At 43.2% G+C, this 18497-nt stretch overlaps 1 protein-coding gene across 5 annotated transcripts in view; it reads right to left on the reverse strand.

Moving 5' to 3' along the window:
* The window catches only part of MPP7 (MAGUK p55 scaffold protein 7), a 413704-nt gene that overhangs the window by 17144 nt on the left and 378063 nt on the right, over positions 1–18497 (reverse strand). For 4 of the 5 annotated variants that reach the window (XM_060291639.1, XM_030832311.2, XM_030832315.2 and 1 more), the window contains one exon: positions 4973–5053. The exons of the other annotated variant lie outside the window; for it this stretch is intronic. In XM_060291639.1, coding sequence (XP_060147622.1) covers positions 4973–5053 — 81 coding nt within the window. The remainder of the gene's footprint in view (positions 1–4972; positions 5054–18497) is intronic. 5 annotated transcript variants of the gene reach the window in all.

An 18497-nucleotide genomic window follows, 5' to 3' on the forward strand; every position in this document is an offset into this window, starting at 1 on the left:
TGTGGGGAAACCCCCAAGTATCCATCAACAGGTGACTGGATGGATAGACAAACTGTGGTATTTCCACGCAGCAGACTACTCGGCAATTCAAAGGGATGAATTACTGATCTATGAAACAACACGGGTGAATCTCAAACTCATCAAGGTGAGTGAAATAAGCCAGGTGAAAAAGAAAAGAATGGAGGAACGTACTGTATGATTCTATTCATAAGAAATGCTAGATATTCAAACTAATCTTACAGTGACAGAATGCAGATCAGTGGTTGCCTGGGGACAGGGGTGGAAGGATGGATTACAAAGGGCCCAGGGACGTTTTCTGAGATGGAAATTTCATTATGTTGACTGTGGTGATGATTTCGCGTGTGTGTATATAGGTGATCTAATTGTACATTTTACATATGTGCAGTTTGTTTATTTTAATTATATCTCAATAAAGCTATAAAAGGAAAAATAAGGGAAGTGGGGAAAAAAGTAACCGAACACAAAAAGGAATAGATTTATAAAACCAAATGAGTTTAAATTACATTCAAAATTTAAATTCCCTGCTATTTAGTTAGCAAGCGTATTTTAACACAACGCTCAGAGCTGCTGGAGGGGCATCAAGAGGTGGTGCTGTCCTTTACAGAAGGTCACTTGCTTTGCTGAACAGCATGGAATACTGATAAATTTAATTCTACCATAAAAGCTGAGAATGAATTTCACAGCAGAAAAACAGACTCTATTAAAGTGTACATAACATAATACGCACCCAAGAATATACATGATACTAAAGTTAGTGCAAGACCCTCCTTCGGAGCTTAGGGCTGATATTCATTTATTACTTCATTGTTATTGTCGTTGCTGGTATTCCTTTAGCAAATAGCAGGCTTAAGAAAAATGTCCTGCTGACAATCAAAACCGAGGATTTCGTGTGCAGTAATCTGTCTCTCATGCACTGAGAAAAGATTGAATAAAACCATTCAATTTTAGGGCTTCCCTGGTGGCACAGTGGTTGGGAGTCCGCCTGCCGATGCAGGGGAAGCGGGTTCGTGCCCCGGTCCAGGAATATCCCACATGCCGCGGAGCGGCTGGGCCCGTGAGCCATGGCCGCTGAGCCTGCGCGTCCGGAGCCTGTGCTCCGCAACGGGAGAGGCCACAGCAGTGAGAGGCCCACGTACCGCAAAAAAACAAAAAAACAAAAACAAAAAAACCCACAAACTATTCAATTTTAATGGCAGAACACTGAAAATCTGGAACACACAGTTTAAGGATTACTGCACGGACACATGGAATCCCCTTGGGAGGGTTAAAAATATTATTAGACCCAGATCAAGTGAATAAGACATTTATGACACTGCTAAACACAGTTACAAGGTAACACATCTACAACCAAGTTGCGTATCATGATCAACCTGAACTATCCAGGTCTGATGTGGTTTTACCGGTGAAGAATTTACTGCCTAACTGTAACGAGGCACCATAGGAATCTCATACGCTCGTTAACGTGAGCAATCCTGAATCAGAGGTCAGAAAACGCTTACGAGAAGGAATTAGAAGGCAAAGATGGGCATCAAACCACAACACAGGCCACTACCTCGCCATGACTCACTGTTTAAGTGCCATGTTTATCGGTTAAAAGAAACATCAAACACACATGAAATGAACTCCACTGTCTTCCTGTGCTCCCAACAAAACCCCAGAATAACCACCATGGTGAGAGGAGAAGAAAAAAAAAAGTTTTAACTGGTCCCCTAACTTGCAATATACATACATATTTTTAGAAATCTCAACAGAGATATCCTATCTACAAAGAAGTGTTCTAGAGCATGAGGCCTTTGAAACCTCTGACAACACGTAACCGTAACATATACCTTCATGGGAAACCACAGAGAGTGCTTAACAGGTGTGGCTGGCTGCGAGAGCACCCGCATTCCAGACTATACACACTCTGGAATCCATCAAGTATTTGATATCCACTCTAACAACGCTTTGTTAACTTTTAATTTACTGAAAAAGCCTTTTGAAAGACTATGTTAATAGCCATATAGACTTGTTATGATAAACTGGGGCCTTAAAACAATGTTGATGCTGCTTATCAAGGATGAAATTTCCCACACAGAAGCATCTTTAGGCAGAAATCAGGGGCTCTGACCACTTTCTTTAAAAGCAACCTGGCATGTTTAATATGGCTATGTGGATCATTTTAAAAGTTCATATAGGTTGTTCATCCATTTTAGCACGAAAGAAATAGCATTTACCTAATTTAGCATCCCTTCAAAAAGTTTTTTTTTTTAATTGAAATAATCATAGATTCACAATAAGTTGCAAAAATAGCACATAGAGGCCTCATGTAACCATCACTCAGCTTCTTCCAAGGGTAACACCTTCCATAACTATAGTACATATCAAAACCAGGACATTAACTAAATCAACAATCAACTTAACTACCAAGTGTTTCTTTTTTATGTTTAAAAACCTGAACTATAATATACAGAGAAGTTCCCATGGAAGCCCGATGAATCTTCACATATCAAATACACCTGTGTAACCAGTACTCTGAAGAAGGAAATTGCCAGGACGCAGAACCCCCTCCAACCCACCTCCTCAAGATTTCTAACAGCACGTATTAGCACTGCCTTTCCTGCATTTATAAAAAGGGCGTCATAAGCGCATTCTCTTTTGCGTCTGTCGACCTCTTTTCGCTCAGCATACTGTTTGTGGGAGTCATGTGTACTTCTGCATGCGGTAGCAGATTATCACTGCATTACAACATCCCTCTGTGTGAATATACCACCATTTGCTTATCCAGTCTACTACTGATGGGCACTGGGGTAGCTTCCAGTTTTGAGCTCTTCTGAGTACCGTTTCTATGCATGTCTGAGTACATATTGTATGCGTTTCTGGGAGGAGTGTCCTAGGAGCGGAGCGGCTGGGTCACAGGGTATTGGATTTGCTCAGCCTCAACAGATCCGTAGTTTTCCAAAGTGGCTGAATTACTCTGCTTCCCCACCCCAGCAATGTGCGAGAGTTCCACTGCTCCAAATCTTTTCCATTTACCCCTTCTGGTGGATATCTGGTACATTTTTTGGAACAGAGAATTTAAACATCAAACAGAACACCGGTGGTATAATCAAGGCAATAATTTTTCTCCAGATGATCACGACTCTACCTAAAAGTCTTTTACAAAACAAAGCAATCTAAAATTCCAAAACTGCTCTTAAAATATCTTCTTAATTAATTAAATCATCCTCATTTGATGCTATGGCTGTATTTCTCACACATGACTGACACAGTGAATCACCTGGGATACGTGCTATAAATACAGGTTTTCAGGAATTCTGTCAGGTCTCCAGAAGGAGAATCTCTTTGGAAAGGCCTTGTAATCTTTTCATAAGAACCTCAGGAGACTCTTATTATCAGGCAAGTATGGAAAACACTGCGTTCTGGGGATCTTTTGACATTAACACCTGTTTAAAAAGGAAAATTACTCCTTTAGGGATTTCTTTGGAGAGTCTCAGCCCCAGAACATTTCTGGATGTTGTTAACTTCTATAACAACTTCAGATGCAAACAGTATTTTAATAGTTGGATTAACTGAGTCCAAAGTGCCCTGAGTAATACCAAAATTATCATGGAGGGTTACATTTGATAGGCAGCCTTATTAACCTTTATCCTCTTCAAAAGAAATTAGTTTTTACTACTAATTGGGCTACAGTAAAGAGAATCTGGAGTTGCAAAGGGCTGCGCAGCATTAAATAGTAGGGAGAACGTGAGACCTGGCTTCAAATCCAAGTGCAGCTATTGCCTATGGGACCTCTGAGTCAATCAAAGTATCGTTTCACCTGTTTCCTCCTCTGTGACATGGAGATATTGCCCATCTTACACCGTTGTTGGGAGGGCAAAATAAGACAGATAAGGGCAATGAAGACACAGTAGGAAATTAATTGGTTTTTTTTCCTTTCTAATCTGTTTTCCATCTTCTAGGTTTCTTCTGTAATTGCTCACCTGTAAGCTTAACAGTTGTTTTGTAAAATGTTCTAATGACTTGTATATTGCAATTCAGCTTTTGTGAGAGAAGTACATAATTAAAGTAGAAATAAAAAGAAACTGTTTAATTCCATATTTCCAGTTTCCTTTACTTTCATCTCTGTTGGTAGAAACCAGCAGCCCTATAACTTACGGCTGAAAATGATTACAAACAATAACTTGGAAAAATGCAGTAACAAGGCGTAACAAGGTAACAGAAAACTATAATTTTAAAATAAAGTTCAACTAGTCCAAAACTAGAGAACATTGCTAAGGGCATTATACAATCGACTTTTTTTTAAACATTACTAAAACCACTTAAAAAGCCAACATTTAATCTAGTCTTTTAGATGGTTCCCTAACATCAGCCTATTAAGTAGTCAAATGGCATTTATTCTGGGTGTCGAAATGCTTCCAGGATCACATTTCACTTGTAAGAATGCCTGTGAAAACCACTTTTATAAAAATAGACCTAATTCTGTATACTGAAAAGAAGCCTACCACATTTGGATATATGGCCATGAAAAATTACTATTGCCAATTACTACAATATGAAAAGTAATTAAGAAACGTTTATAAGAAGCCTCCTTCACTCTCTGCAGTTTGGCCCTTCTAATCTTAAAGCTCACTGAAAACTCTGGAAATTGAAGAAGCAGAATAAACTTCTACTGAGCAGAAAACTTGTAAGTAATAATTTGATGTCACACCTGTATTAAAATCCACCATAAAAAATGCGAGTAGGGAAGCTGAAAGCAACAAACACCTTGCCAGTGATCTGTGTCATCTGGGGCAAACCCCTTAACTCTTGTGCCTCAGTTTCCTCCTCTGTAAAATGTGGACGCTGTCACTCCCTACGCCCCAGGGCTGTGGTGAGGTCTACATGTGAGTGCTGGCAGCAGGGCTCTGCAGCACACATGCTGTGTATGTGCTGGGCCAGCAGTAATAGCGGCAAACGGCACAGAACTTACGGGGCACCGTCACGCCGTAGTGCTGTGTGTCACTGATCAGCAGCTTTCGTTTCAGTTCATTCAAACCTACCCCTACAGGACCTGAAAAACAGGAAAACAGAAATTCACTCCTGAACAGAACACCATATAAACATTGCTATGATTGACATGATCCGTTAAGACAGACTGAAAACGTGTATCCAACTTCACATGCATCCCAAGTCAACAGATTATCTCTAGTTAAGTTGTACGTAAGAAAAAACTAGGAGTTATTTGCTTGATTTTCTTTGTGTTTCTTTATTTTTCCTGGTTTTTTTGTATTTCGCTTTTCTACTTTTTAAATTTAAATCCCCATCTTTCCATTAAAAAGATTAGAAATCTTTGTTTTAAATGAAACATTCAAGAGTATCTGAGTACATTAACAGGTAATGGTATCCCGAAGAGCTTAAAAAATAAGTGCACCTAAAAAAAGGAATTACACAATTTTAAACGTTTTTAGATCCTAATAAAAGAAAATCTTTGAACCTTGATTTTATTTTAGGTGCAAATACCTAATGGTGCATTTTAAACTTGCAAAACCGTCAGTGCAACGTCAAGCTCCTCTGAAGCACTGTTTATTCTCAGTTGGTCCTTAAGCCTTTGAAAACTTACCCAGACCTGATGTACTTCAATCAGTGTGCACATACTAACACCTGTCGTGAACAAGGCATATAGTAAACGCTGGGAAGATTAAAAGATAAGTGAAGTCCGCCTTCAGAGAAAGTAACTGGGTTGGGAGAGTCACACAAAATGAACAGACTGGGGCCAGAAAACGAAGAGTGGTTTCAAATATGAGTCTGAAATCAAGAGTTAGAAGGGCACAAGCCCCAGACGGCTAGCTTCTCACAGCCCTGCCATCGAGGTCTATCTGGTGACGGTGTCACGCCTTGAGCAGAACGCAAGCCGCAGGGCCAGACTGCCCTCCGTTACATGCCCATCCTCAACACTCCCTCACCTGGCGACACCCGTGCTGTGGTCTGAATGTCTGTGTCCCCCCCAGATTCACATGTTGGAACCCTAACGCAACGTGATGCTGTTGGAAGCAAAGGTCTCTGGGGGGTTCTGAGGTCACGAGGGTGGAGACCCCATAAACGGGCTTAGTGCTCTTATAGGAGATGTCACAGAGGCCCCTAGCGCCTGGCCATGTGAGGACACAAGGAGAGAAGGGAGCCCTCGCCCCCACTGCTGGCATCCTGAGCTCCGACTTCCAGCCTCCAGAACCGTGAGAAATCAATGTCTGTCGTCTATAAGCCACCTGGGCTGTGATATTTTGCTGGGTTGGCCTGAAAGGACTAAGACACTGGACACGTTCTCGTCCTTGAGCCCTGGCTGGACTTCATTCTAATCCTAAAAGGAACCATGCTCCCTTTCTTGGGCGGAATAATGAAAACCCACGTCTAGTAACTAGCACCGCACCCAGGTATTCAAGGGTTCATTCCCTTGCCTACTTACTCTTCCAGGCTTTGAAAAGCATGGGGTTTTATGCTGGACAATGGAGAACACCCAGGAGGACAGAGCAGAGCGTCTGGGGGTCTGGGTGGGGGCGAGCTGGGAGCAAGACGAAGGGGCCTCCGCCTGCACAAACTGACCTGCCCCCAGCTGGCCACTCGCCAGCGCCGTCCACCTTCCCACACGCGGCTGCGGGGTGCCAGCTCTCTGCCCCAGGACAGTGGTTCTCAAGTCTCTCTCTAAAATGAATACTCTGGGGCTTCCCTGCTGGCGCAGTGGTTGAGAGTCCGCCTGCCGATGCAGGGGACACGGCTTCGTGCCCCGGTCCGGGAAGACGCCACATGCCGCGGAGCGGCTGGGCCCGTGAGCCATGGCCGCTGAGCCTGCGCGTCCGGAGCCTGTGCTCCGCAGCGGGAGAGGCCACAGCAGTGAGAGGCCCGTGTACCCCCTCGCCAAAAAAAAGAAAAAAAAAAAAAGAATACTCTGTAATATCCCAGTTTTATCCTGAAATGGCATTCACGGCTGATATAACTTGCTAGTGCATATACTTTCTCCCTCCAAATTAATATAACGCCCTAGCTGTAACATATGAAGGATCAAAAAGTAATTTACAATAAAACAATGTGTATTTCGATATGTAAATGCTCGGGCATGACTGGAGAAAATGAAGTCAGATGTCTGCACCTACCTATTCTAAATAAGTCTGGACTTCAGCGTAATAAAAAGACTAGCAGCCATCCTGTACCAGAAAGAACAGGAGATGAAAGCCCAAGGGTACAGGTGAACATCAGAATAAAGTCTAGCAACTCGATGGAAACGCAGATGGGTCTTACTGGAATATGATGAGGAAAGAGGGGAAAAAGCAGCCTTAATAAGGAAACAGGGATACAACACATCAAGGCTACCAAAGAGAAGAAAATAAAACTTTTACAAAGAACGTGCAGTGTATGCGCAAGTGCAGCGTAAACATAATTCCCCTGAGATGGGACAGGTGAGTCATCTATGAGTCCCTCAGCGTCTGGCATGACACTGGGAAGTCGTGTGGGATGCAGGACAGGTTTCTGTTCCATAGAAATGTCAGGTGTACATCCCCGGCGTCCTCAGCCATTTGCATAAAGAAAAGGTGCGCTCACAAAAGTCCACGGTTCTCCGCGGCAGGCGGTCCTGCCCCGTCTGGGACCACTGCTCTCGTCACCTCTGCACCCCAATCCTGCCGTCATCGGGGGCGACTTCAACACCCCTGCAGAGAGCCTACTTCCTCTCTACTTCACTTCAACCACAAACTACGCAAACCCTGACTCTGCCTCACTAGGAGCTATTTCATCACTACAATATTAGATTCAGGCTTCCCCGTGTGAGACCCCGATCCCTGATCATTAGCCCTCCCACTCAGTTATTCCTCCTCTTATCAAAAGGATCGCCAGTGTTTTCTTTCTTTTTGTCTAACAGCCCTTCGGGTCTTCACTTCTTTGGGCTGTGGTATCTCCCACTATCTTGCTAATACCCTCAAAGCTCTTACACGCTGGCCTTTATCACACTTGTCACAGAAACTTCCAGTCCAAGGTCAATCTCATGGCTGCTCTACACGTCTGCGCCTGGACTGAGAAAGCCCGTACAACGGGAGCAGGGATGCACACACTGTGCTCCCCACAGAGCTCAGACCTCTGGGCTCTCCAGCAGTTACCCAGTTTTCCTGATTGGATTTCCCGGGTCACCATGTGGTCACATCCCAACCCTCTAATCTCCTCTCTCCTCACACCTAGAACCTCCTCTCTCCTCACACCTAGAACCTCCCCTCTAATCTAACAATTGTCAAAGGCTGTCGATCTTCCCTCCTGAAGATCCTCAGAGTTGCGACGCGCCACTGCCACCGCTGGCACCCGAGCCCGGACACCTCATCTGTGCCCCTCTCCTGAGTCAGCCTCCGAGCAGCTCCCACCCCTCTGTGCAGCAGGCAGCACCGTCTTTCTGAGAACGCCAGCACACGCACTTCCTCAGTCCTCTCCACAGAGCTGCGCGCCTACACCCAGCCGCCAGCTGCAGCCCCTCGTAGGGGGTCTCCTCCCGCGTCTTCACCTCTCCTGCACTCTGTTTCACGCTCCTTCCCATCAGTACTGGAAATTCACACTGTCTCCCACCTTAAAACAGCCGGAATGACCAAGAAAGCGAAAGGAACACCTTCCTTAACCTTGCACTGTGCACCGCTGTCCCCAGCATCCCGGCCAGGCTCCCGTCACTTCTCACCAGCACCTCCCACTCCTGCACTGGGAAGAGAACCCGACGTGACTCTTTGACAGGTCTGCCCGGCTTGCACGTTGGGAACTGCGCCTCCCTCCCTAACCTTCATTCTCACCACTCCCACCTTGCACCGCACACCCCGGCTGCGTGAGACCCCTGCGCCCTGTAATGTGGCGGCGTCTTCTCTGTGCTGCTGGGTCCTCGTCACGTGCCGCTCAGCAAAAACACTGCTGTCCTTTCCTGGCTAATTCAGGCTGCGTCTTAGATACGCCCTAGGGATTCTTCCCTGCCACTTTAAACGCGGGTCGGGCGCCCAGTGCTTGTGCCCCCTGCCCTTGCGTGTCAGAGGGCCGACTACACTCTGTCATGATCGTCTGCATACTCGTCTTCACCCTCGAACAGACTTGAAAACAGCGATGTCATCTATCTGCTCACCAACTGTTTCCCTAGCTGGCAAACTGGAGGCACTTGTTAGGTTGTTTTATTTATTTAAGTTACGCTCGGTGACTCTGCTGTCATGGAGGTAAAGCTATTTGCCGAATGAACCAAAGGCATGGGAGTTAAAGCAAGAAGCATCTGCACCTAGAATGTCTGGACGCGATGGCTAGAGAACGTGCTCAATGTCGTAACAGGAGTTGGTGGGGCTCACGTTTGAACCTGGCTCCTTGATCTTAAGATCCAGAGAAGCAGAAGGGAAGGGGATGACTTTGGCGCTGGAACAGTGAGCATCAGGGACGGAAATCCACCTGCCTAAACTCAGACAAGGACCGCAGTGCGCTTCAGACGCAGGCTGGGGCCTCCCTGTGAATGGAATCACATCAAGGTAATGCGAGGCTGCAAGATGAGGGGCGGGGGAGTGATAAGCACTGACGGGTTGTCTCCAAAGCGCCAGGCACCAGGCAGGGGCTCCTGTGTCTTATCCACTCTGTAGGGACAAACAAGATCTGAGTAAGTGCTGAAACCTACTCTTTAAAATAAACAGAAAACAAACAAGAAAAACAAGGGGCTTTACAATGCTTTGCAGATGATGCAAACCCAGTTCTATACAAGAAGCAAACAGAACACTACAACTTAAACAGCAGGTCCTGGCCCGCTCCCCACAGAGGCACTGAGGACTACGGGGGATGCGGATTCACTGTCCCTTCAGGAGGTCTGGGCCCTGGAGTACTTCCCAGAGTGTGAGCTAATTTGCTGAGTGAGAGTCTAGCATTTTTTTCTTTCTTCTTCTACCCATGCCAAAAAACCACAGTGATTTATTTTAGCTCTGGAGGAAAAAAGTAGGCATGTTTGAATTAGCGGGGGAAAGTATGCTTTTGCTCACGTGATACCCTTAGACTTGGACTGTTTTCAATTTTAGCCCTTACATAAGCTAACTCTTACCAGGGACCCTGCTTTACCGCAAACCCGCAGACCATGCCAAAAATGTGCAGTGGCAAATACTTTATTTTAAAAATTTCCCCTAGGTTAGGTTATTTGAAGCCATCATCTTCAAGGTGGGATCCTGTCACAAAAAGATTAAAACAGGGACATAATTTTAACCATTATTCCTACAAAACTGCCGGGCAGACCACTCAACAGCATTTTCCCAGCCAGGCCCTTGGATCAATCCTGCCACCCACACAGGTGAAGTTATAGACTTTTTCCTCTTTTAGATCTTGACCTTAAGATCACATCTTCCATCCACACTCCCGTCCTGTGTCCTTTTTCTACGGTGGGGCCTAAGGTCACAGTTTTAGTTGGCTGGTTTGTTTAGACGACGTACACCGCAGTTGGTTTAGGGATGCACACTGAGTTAGGTCTATTATGTCTCTGTAACGGGACACATTCATCTCCTCTTCAATGTATAAACTTTTACCACAATTGGTGACACACATAAGTATACAAATAAGTTTCTCTAGAGTTTGTTTCCAGCTGTGCTTGTTCATGCTAAAGGGAAGCAGAGACGATAACCTAAACAGCATGTATTTAAATCACAGACAGCAGGCTTTGCAAAAGTAAAGACAGTGATGACACAATGAGGTCTTTTTATGCAGCAGGCTTGTGTCCCATGGTTTACATACACCATGACTAATCCTCAAAACATCCCTGCCAGAAAGGTATAGCTATCCTCGTTCTACAGATGAGAAAACCAAGACAATGAAAGGGTAATTTTCCCAAGATCGCACATTGGGATTACGGCTTCACTGGTACTCAGAAGCCAGTATGCCTGCATTCCTTCCATTCGATCCATCATCTCATCAAAAGAATGCCGAGGACAGGACACGGGCTCAGGTAGCCGGCTGCTCAGCTGTTTGCGGCTGTGACCCACAACTTCACAAAGTCCCTCACCCCATTCCAAGCTGTCCCACACTTTAAATAGAAATGAAAGTTATGCTGGTGGAATATAAGACTCAGGCTACAAAAAGTGGCAGAAGTCAAATCCGGTGAACTCAAAACTCATCCTGTGCAGAGCCTCTGAGAACTAAGCTAAACCTAAGGAAGACGGCAAGCATCTCAGGCCTGGGCAACATACACAGGGCATGTCTATTAGGATTCTTGACTCAGGACTAAGGAAACTCAAACAGAATGATGATATCAGAGGAGAAGCCAAGAAAGCACGTTAAAAAGTCATTCTGGAGTTCACTAATGTGGAATTCACGCAGTGCACTGAAGTGGACGGGCTTGCTGGCTTTAAAAATAAAAAGAATCTTTCTATTTGAAGCAGAAACGTAACTATGTTTCTTTTGTTTTTTAAATTTCATAAGAATTCAGAAAATCACTTTGTGTGCAAATTCTGGAAAGAAAGAATAAAGCCATGAGCATCAAACTGCGTTAGTTGAAATTCTTGTAAACAATACACCAAATGGATAACGTAATTAGAAAGGCACATTACTTTTAATTATTTGTGGCATTTAATTAGTAACTCCTACCTTACAGTAGGCAAATGTGTTGTGTGTGATTTTATATAAAGGCTCATTCACTTCAGCCACACAAATACAGCCCGTTTGGGGGTTAATAAATGATGCTAGAAAGTTTCTAGTTAAAGCTTTACATTTAGGCAAATATTCCCATTAACTAAATGTAAAAATGCCTTTATTTTTATCTTACAGAGATTTTGGAGGGAGTGGCCAAGACAGTGCAGAAGGGCCGCCCTGAGCCCACCTGCCCCCACGGGCACAGCAAAGTTACAAGTATTCACAGAGCGACTATCAATGAGAACCTGAAGACCAGCAGAGACGATCTGACACAGCTAAAGATATAACGAAGGAACCACAATGAAATGGGTAGGAAGTGTGGAGGCGAGGTACAGTCAAGACCCACACCCCACAAACAGGAGGAAAATTAAAATTGCAGAGGTTCTCCCCAAGGACTGAGGGATCTGGGTCCCACACTGGGCTCCCCAGCCTGGGGGTCCTGCACCGAGAAGATGAGCCCCCAGAACCTCTGGCTTTACAGACCAGTGGGACTTGCTTTCAGGAAAGCCAGGGGGCCATGGGAAATAGGGACTCCACCCTTTTAAAAAAAATAATTAATTAATTAATTAATTTATTTATTTAATTTCTGCAGAGGTGGGTCTCTGTTGCTGTGCAAGGGCCTTCTCCAGTTGCGGTGAGTAGGGGCCACTCCTCACTGCAGTGCGGCCTCCCACTGTGGTGGCCTCTCCTGTTGGGGAGCATGGGCTCCAGGCGTGTGGGCCACAGTAGCCATGGCTCGCGGGCTCTAGAGCTCAGGCTCAGTAGTTGTGGCTCGTGGGCTCAGTAGTTGTGGCTCGCGGGCTCTAGAGTGCAGGCTCAGTAGTTGTGGTGCACAGGTTCTAGAGTGCGGGCTCTAGAGCACAGGCTCAGTAGTTGTGGCACACGGGGTTAGTTGCTCCACGGCATGTGGGATCTTCCCAGACCAGGGCTCGAACCTGTGTCCCCTGCATTGGCAGGCGGATTCTCAACAACTGCGCCACCAGGGAAGCCCAAGACTCCACTCTTAAAGGGCAAATACAAAATCTCCTGCACTCCAAATCCCAGCACAGAGGCAGTAATTTGAAAGGAGCCTGGATGAGACCCTCTTGCTGGTCTTAGAGAGTCTCCTGGAGAGGCAGGAGACAGTCTGCACACCCCTGGGGACAGAGATGCAGGCAGAAGCCACTCGGGGAGCTCACTCTACCATAGTGATGTGCAAGCTGCAAGTGCCGATTTGAGTCCTTCCTCCTGCCTATTAGCACCAAGCACTGACCTGCCCAGCGGCGGGCTGGCACCAGCCATGCTGGGACCTAGCGCCGCACAACAGTGGGCTGACAGCCACCTCATGAGGCAGGGCTTGGCAGCCCACTGGACTGGGGGGTCAGCCCCACCTACCAGCGTGCCCACAGGAGTCAGCCCCACCATGACAGAAGGGCCCCCGCAGCACACACAGAGGCACCCCTAGAGGTGCAGCTCTGGTGACCAGAGACGAGTGTGCGGCGGGGTCCCACTGGAGTCTCCTACAAACAAACAGTAAAGGCAGTAGATCAACCTCTTATAAAGTTAGTAGGAAGATTAAAGAACAAAGTAGTAAAACCATCTTTATGCACAATAAGTAATTAGGGGATACACAAAAAGACGTAAAATATGCTGTCCAAAACATTAAACATGGGAGGAGGTGGAGTAAAAACGCAGAGGTGTTATGATGCATTAGAACTTAAGATCATCAAGTTAAAATAATCATGCATATATATAGGTGGTTACATATGAACCTCATTATAACCATAAATCAAAAATCTATAATAGATACACATACACAAAATAGAGAGAAATCCAAACATAACAGTAAAGATAGTCATCAAATCCAAAGGGAAGAGAACAAAGGTAAAGAAAGGAAAAAAGAAGAATTACAAAAACAACCAGAAAACAATTCACAAAATGGTAATAAGTACATACTTATCAATCAAAAGACATACAGTATTACTGGATAAAAAAAACAAGACCCATATATATGCTGCCTACCGGATACTCACTTCAGATCTAAAGACACACACAGACTGACAGTGAGGGGATGGAAGAATATATTCCATGCAGATGCAAACAAAAATAAAGTTGGGGCAGCAATGCCTATGTGAGACAAAACAGACTTTAAAACAAGCGCTGCAACAAGAAACAAAGAAGGATATGACATAACGATAGAGGGATCAACTCAACAAGAAGACATAACAACTGTAAATATATATGCACCCAACATAACAGCACCTAAATACATGAAGCAAATATTAACATACATAAAGGAGAAACTGACAGTAACTGAATAACAGTAAGGGACTTTAACATCCCTTAACATTAATGGACAGATTATCTGGACAATAAATCAATAAAGAAACAGTGGCCTTAAATGACATGTAAGAGCCAACGGTTTAATAGACATACAGAGGACATTCCATCCACAAAGCAGCAGAACATTCCTTTCAAGTGCACATGGAACATTCTCCAGGATAGATCAGATGCTAGGCCACAAAACAACTCTCAATAAATGTAAAAAGACTGAAATTATGTCAAGTATCTTTTCCAACCACTAGACTAGAAATCAACTACAGGAAAAAACTTTTATTTGCTACTTTTATTCAACATAGTATTGGAAGTCCTAGTCACAGTAATCAGACAAGAAAAAGAAATAAAAGGAATCCAAACTGGAAAGGAAGAATAGAACTGTCACTGCTTGCAGATGACATGATATATACATAGAAAATCCTAAAGACGCCACCAAAAAACTACTAGAATTCATCAATAAATTCAGTAAAGTTGCAGGATATAAAATTAATATACAGAAATCTGTTGCATTTCTATACACTAATGACAAACTATCAGAAAGAGAAATTAAGAAAACAATCCTGTTTACCATCACATCAAAAGAATAAAATACCTAGGAATAAACCTACCTAAGGAGGTAAAAGACCTGTTCTTAGAGAACTAGAAGTCACTGATGAAAGAAATTGAAGACGGCACGAACAGGTGGAAAGATAAACTGTGTTCATGGACTGGAAAAGTTAATATTGTTAAAATGACCATAATACTCAAGGAAATTACAGATTCAGTGCAATCGCTATTAAAATACCAATGGCATTTTTCACAGAACTAGAACAAATGATTCTAAAATTTGTATGGAGGGACTTCCCTGGTGGTGCAGTGGTTAAGAATCCACCTGCCAATGCAGGGGACACGGGTTTGAGCCCTGGTCTGGGAAGATCCCACATGCCTCAGAGCAACTAACCCCGTGTGCCACAACTACTAAGCCTGCGTTCTAGAGCCTGTGAGCAGCAACTACTGAGCCTGCATGCCGCAACTACTGAAGCCCACGTGCCTAGAGCCCATGCTCCACAGCAAGAGAAGCCACACAATGAGAAGCCCATGCACCGCAACAAAGAGCAGCCCCCGCTCGCCGCAACTAGAGAAAGCCCACGTGCAGCAACAAAGACCCAATGCAGCAAAAAAATTAATTAAAAAAAAGAAAAAAATTCATATGGAAACACAGAAGACCTCAAACAGCCAAAACAACCTTGAGAAAGGAGAACAAAGCTAGAGGTATTATGCTTCCTGATTTTAAACTATACTACAAACCTATGGTAATCTAAACAGAATGGTACTGGCACAAAAACAGACATATACATCAGTGGAATAGAACAGATTTTTTTCCAAAGAAGACATACAGATGGCCAAAAAACACATGAAAGGATGCTCAACATCACTAATCATCAGGGAAATGCAAATCAAACCCACAATGAGATACTACGTCACACCTGTCAGAATGGCCATCATCAAAAAGAGCACAAATAACAGCTGTTGGCAAGGATGTGGTGCACCGTTGGTGGGATGTGAACTGGTACAGCTGCTGTAGAAAACAGCATGGAGGGTCCTCAAAAAACTAAAAATAGAACTACCATACGACCCAGCAATCCCACTTCTAGGTAGTTTTCCAAAGAAAACAAAAATATTAATTCAAGAAGACACATGCACCCCTGTGTTCACTGCAGCCTTATTTCCAATACCCAAGATATGGAAGCAACCTGTGTCCACTGATAGATGAACGGATAAAGAAGGTGTGGTCCATACATACGATGGAGTATTACTCAGCCATAAGAAAGAATTAAACCTTACCATTTGCTACAACAATGATGGACCTAGAGAGTTAAATGCTAAAGTGGAATGAGTCAGATGGAGAAAAACATATACCATATTATTTAACTTATATGTGGAATCTAAAAATCAAAACGAATGAACAGAAACAGACTCAAAGATACAGAGAACAAACTGGTGGTTGCCAGAAGGAAGGGGGCCATCGGATAAGTGAAATACGTGAGGGAGATTAAGAGGTACAAAAGTCCAGGTATAAATAGATAAGTCAAGGGGATGTTATATATAGCATAGGGAATATAGTCAATAATATTGTAACAACTTTGCATGGTGATGGATAGTAACTGGACTTATCTTGGTGATCATTTTGAAATGAAAAATATGGAATCAAAAATTAATTTATAATTTTTTTAAAGATTTGAAAACAAATCTTTATGTAAATTCTCAGTCTTTATGTAGGAGAATTAAGACATATGCCAGCTTTGACCCAAATGCCCCCAAAGTCTGTTGAAATTACTGACTCATTTTCTATGAAATCATGAGAGGTTGAGGTTTTCTCCATTGTTCTCTTTTCAGATTTTTTTCTTTTTATTCCATGAATATTTTTAGGGATTTATGATTTGTTTGTGTGTAGAAAATAAGAAATAAGCTTGTATTAGAATGCTAGTACAATATCCTTTCAAAATTAATAGTTAGTTGAGCATAAAAGTTTTTCATTCTGTAAACATGGCCCCCCAAAAGATCTACTTTCTGAATCTGAAATAGACATGTACAATTAAAAATTTTTAAAGGCTAAATGAGTGAAGAAAGCATTGAGGCAGTAAAACCAGTGCCTCCAATAGCACTTTGAAACTGTAAGAACACCAAAAGAATGCTTTAAAATACTGGTATGACATTCTTACTCAAAAAAAAAAAAAAAAAAAAGGCCCAGCTCTATGACATTGTACTTTTTTTTTTTTTTTTTTTTTGCGGTACGTGGGCCTCTCACTGTTGTGGCCTCTCCCGTTGCGGAGCCCAGGCTCCAGACGCACAGGCTCAGCGGCCATGGCTCACGGGCCCAGCCACTCCGCGGCATGTGGGATCTTCCCGGACCGGGGCACGAACCCACGTCCCCTGCATCGGCAGGAGGACTATCAACCACTGCGCCACCAGGGAAGCCCGACATTGTACTTTGAATCTTCAACCATCCACTTATTTATGTGTTAGCACAGATCCTGAGTCACTGAATAATTATTTACTAGAACAATAATGTATTACTATTGTGAAAATAATGTATGAAACGTGGTATTTTTTTTCAAATGACACTCATGTAGTCCTACAAAGAATTAACATAAAGTAATTTCTAAACATCCAGCACAGAATTTAATTGTAGTTTTTCTTAAGGCTGGTGAGCATCAAATTGAATTTAATAATGTAAATAACGATGGGTGGTACCTTACACATGAAAGGTCAGTATGCTAAAAATTACAGTATTAATTTGTTAGGAAACAAACTCCTCAAGTTTGTTTGAGAAGAGAAAGAGACACAGGTAGGTGGAGATTAGCCCAATTAGTTTTAACATACTATATATTCATGTAACAGACACAGTACATTAATAAAATCGATGTTTATTTATGTCTAATATTAAATTATATATTGGAAAGGAATCTGTTGCTCTGACCAAGTACTATGCACTTTTGCTGCTGACCTTTGCACACGTTGGCACAAACACAAAGATGGTCTGTTATGTGCAAAGCTGCTGACACAGATGCAGCTTTTACTATGTTTGCGTCCAGTGTACCTGCACTACCTAACATGACGATTCTTCCACATTTTCCCCCAGACATTTTATGCTATTGGCCAGACTTGTTACTCTTACTATCCAGTGAGAAATATCAGAATTACTGGAGACTGCAATAAATACTCAAACTGCTTTTGTGACCTAAAAAAACCACACTTACTCATCTGATTTATTGCAAAACATATCAAATGAAATCTCTAGGTATCCCTTAGATCAGACACGTTATAAAAAGTCTACTTATCATATTGCAGCACTATATACTATATATGCTGCTCTAGTCATAAAATAAAAACAATCATGCTATTATATTTGACTCACAATCTTACAATGATCGCATTAGCGTGTGGCTGGATTTTTGTGTTGGAGAGTGACAAATCTGTTTAGAAAACCCTGGGAATCAAACTACAGAGAAAACGCAGCAACTTCGCAGTTCATAACAAACCTTGTTAGAGATTCTGATTTTCTTTCCTCTGTTGCTTTCATAATAGAAGAAAAACGCAATTAACAAAGCATCAGTTTTTATGCTGATGTCAGAAGAAGGAGGAGGAGAAGAGGAAAGAAAAGAAAAAGGAAGTAGGAGGCTTGTTGAAACGGCATTATTTTTTCCAAAGCAGCTATTTACACCAGACTTCGACTTAAGTACCTGTCTCTCCTCTAACTCAGGGCTACGACAAGAGTGCAGTAAAATTAAAAGGCAACATAAAACCATCCTTGGGTCTTCCTTAGCTAAGCAGAAGAGAGATGGATAATTCCCTTATCCATTCCTTTCCAGTTTGTTCAAAACTGCGACTTTTTCAGTGCGGCTCCCATGATCTCTATTCACAATGGCCAACACCCAGGTCCCCTGATTCTGCTCTGCTTTACTTTCTTCTACACCATTGATCACCCTCCAAGTACAATACAATTGACTTTACTATTTATTGCTAATTTATTATGAGTATGTTTTCTGTCTGTATGTCCTTTCATTAGA

This window comes from Globicephala melas, chromosome 2, assembly GCF_963455315.2.
Source record: "Globicephala melas chromosome 2, mGloMel1.2, whole genome shotgun sequence".
Classification (NCBI taxonomy): domain Eukaryota; kingdom Metazoa; phylum Chordata; class Mammalia; order Artiodactyla; family Delphinidae; genus Globicephala; species Globicephala melas.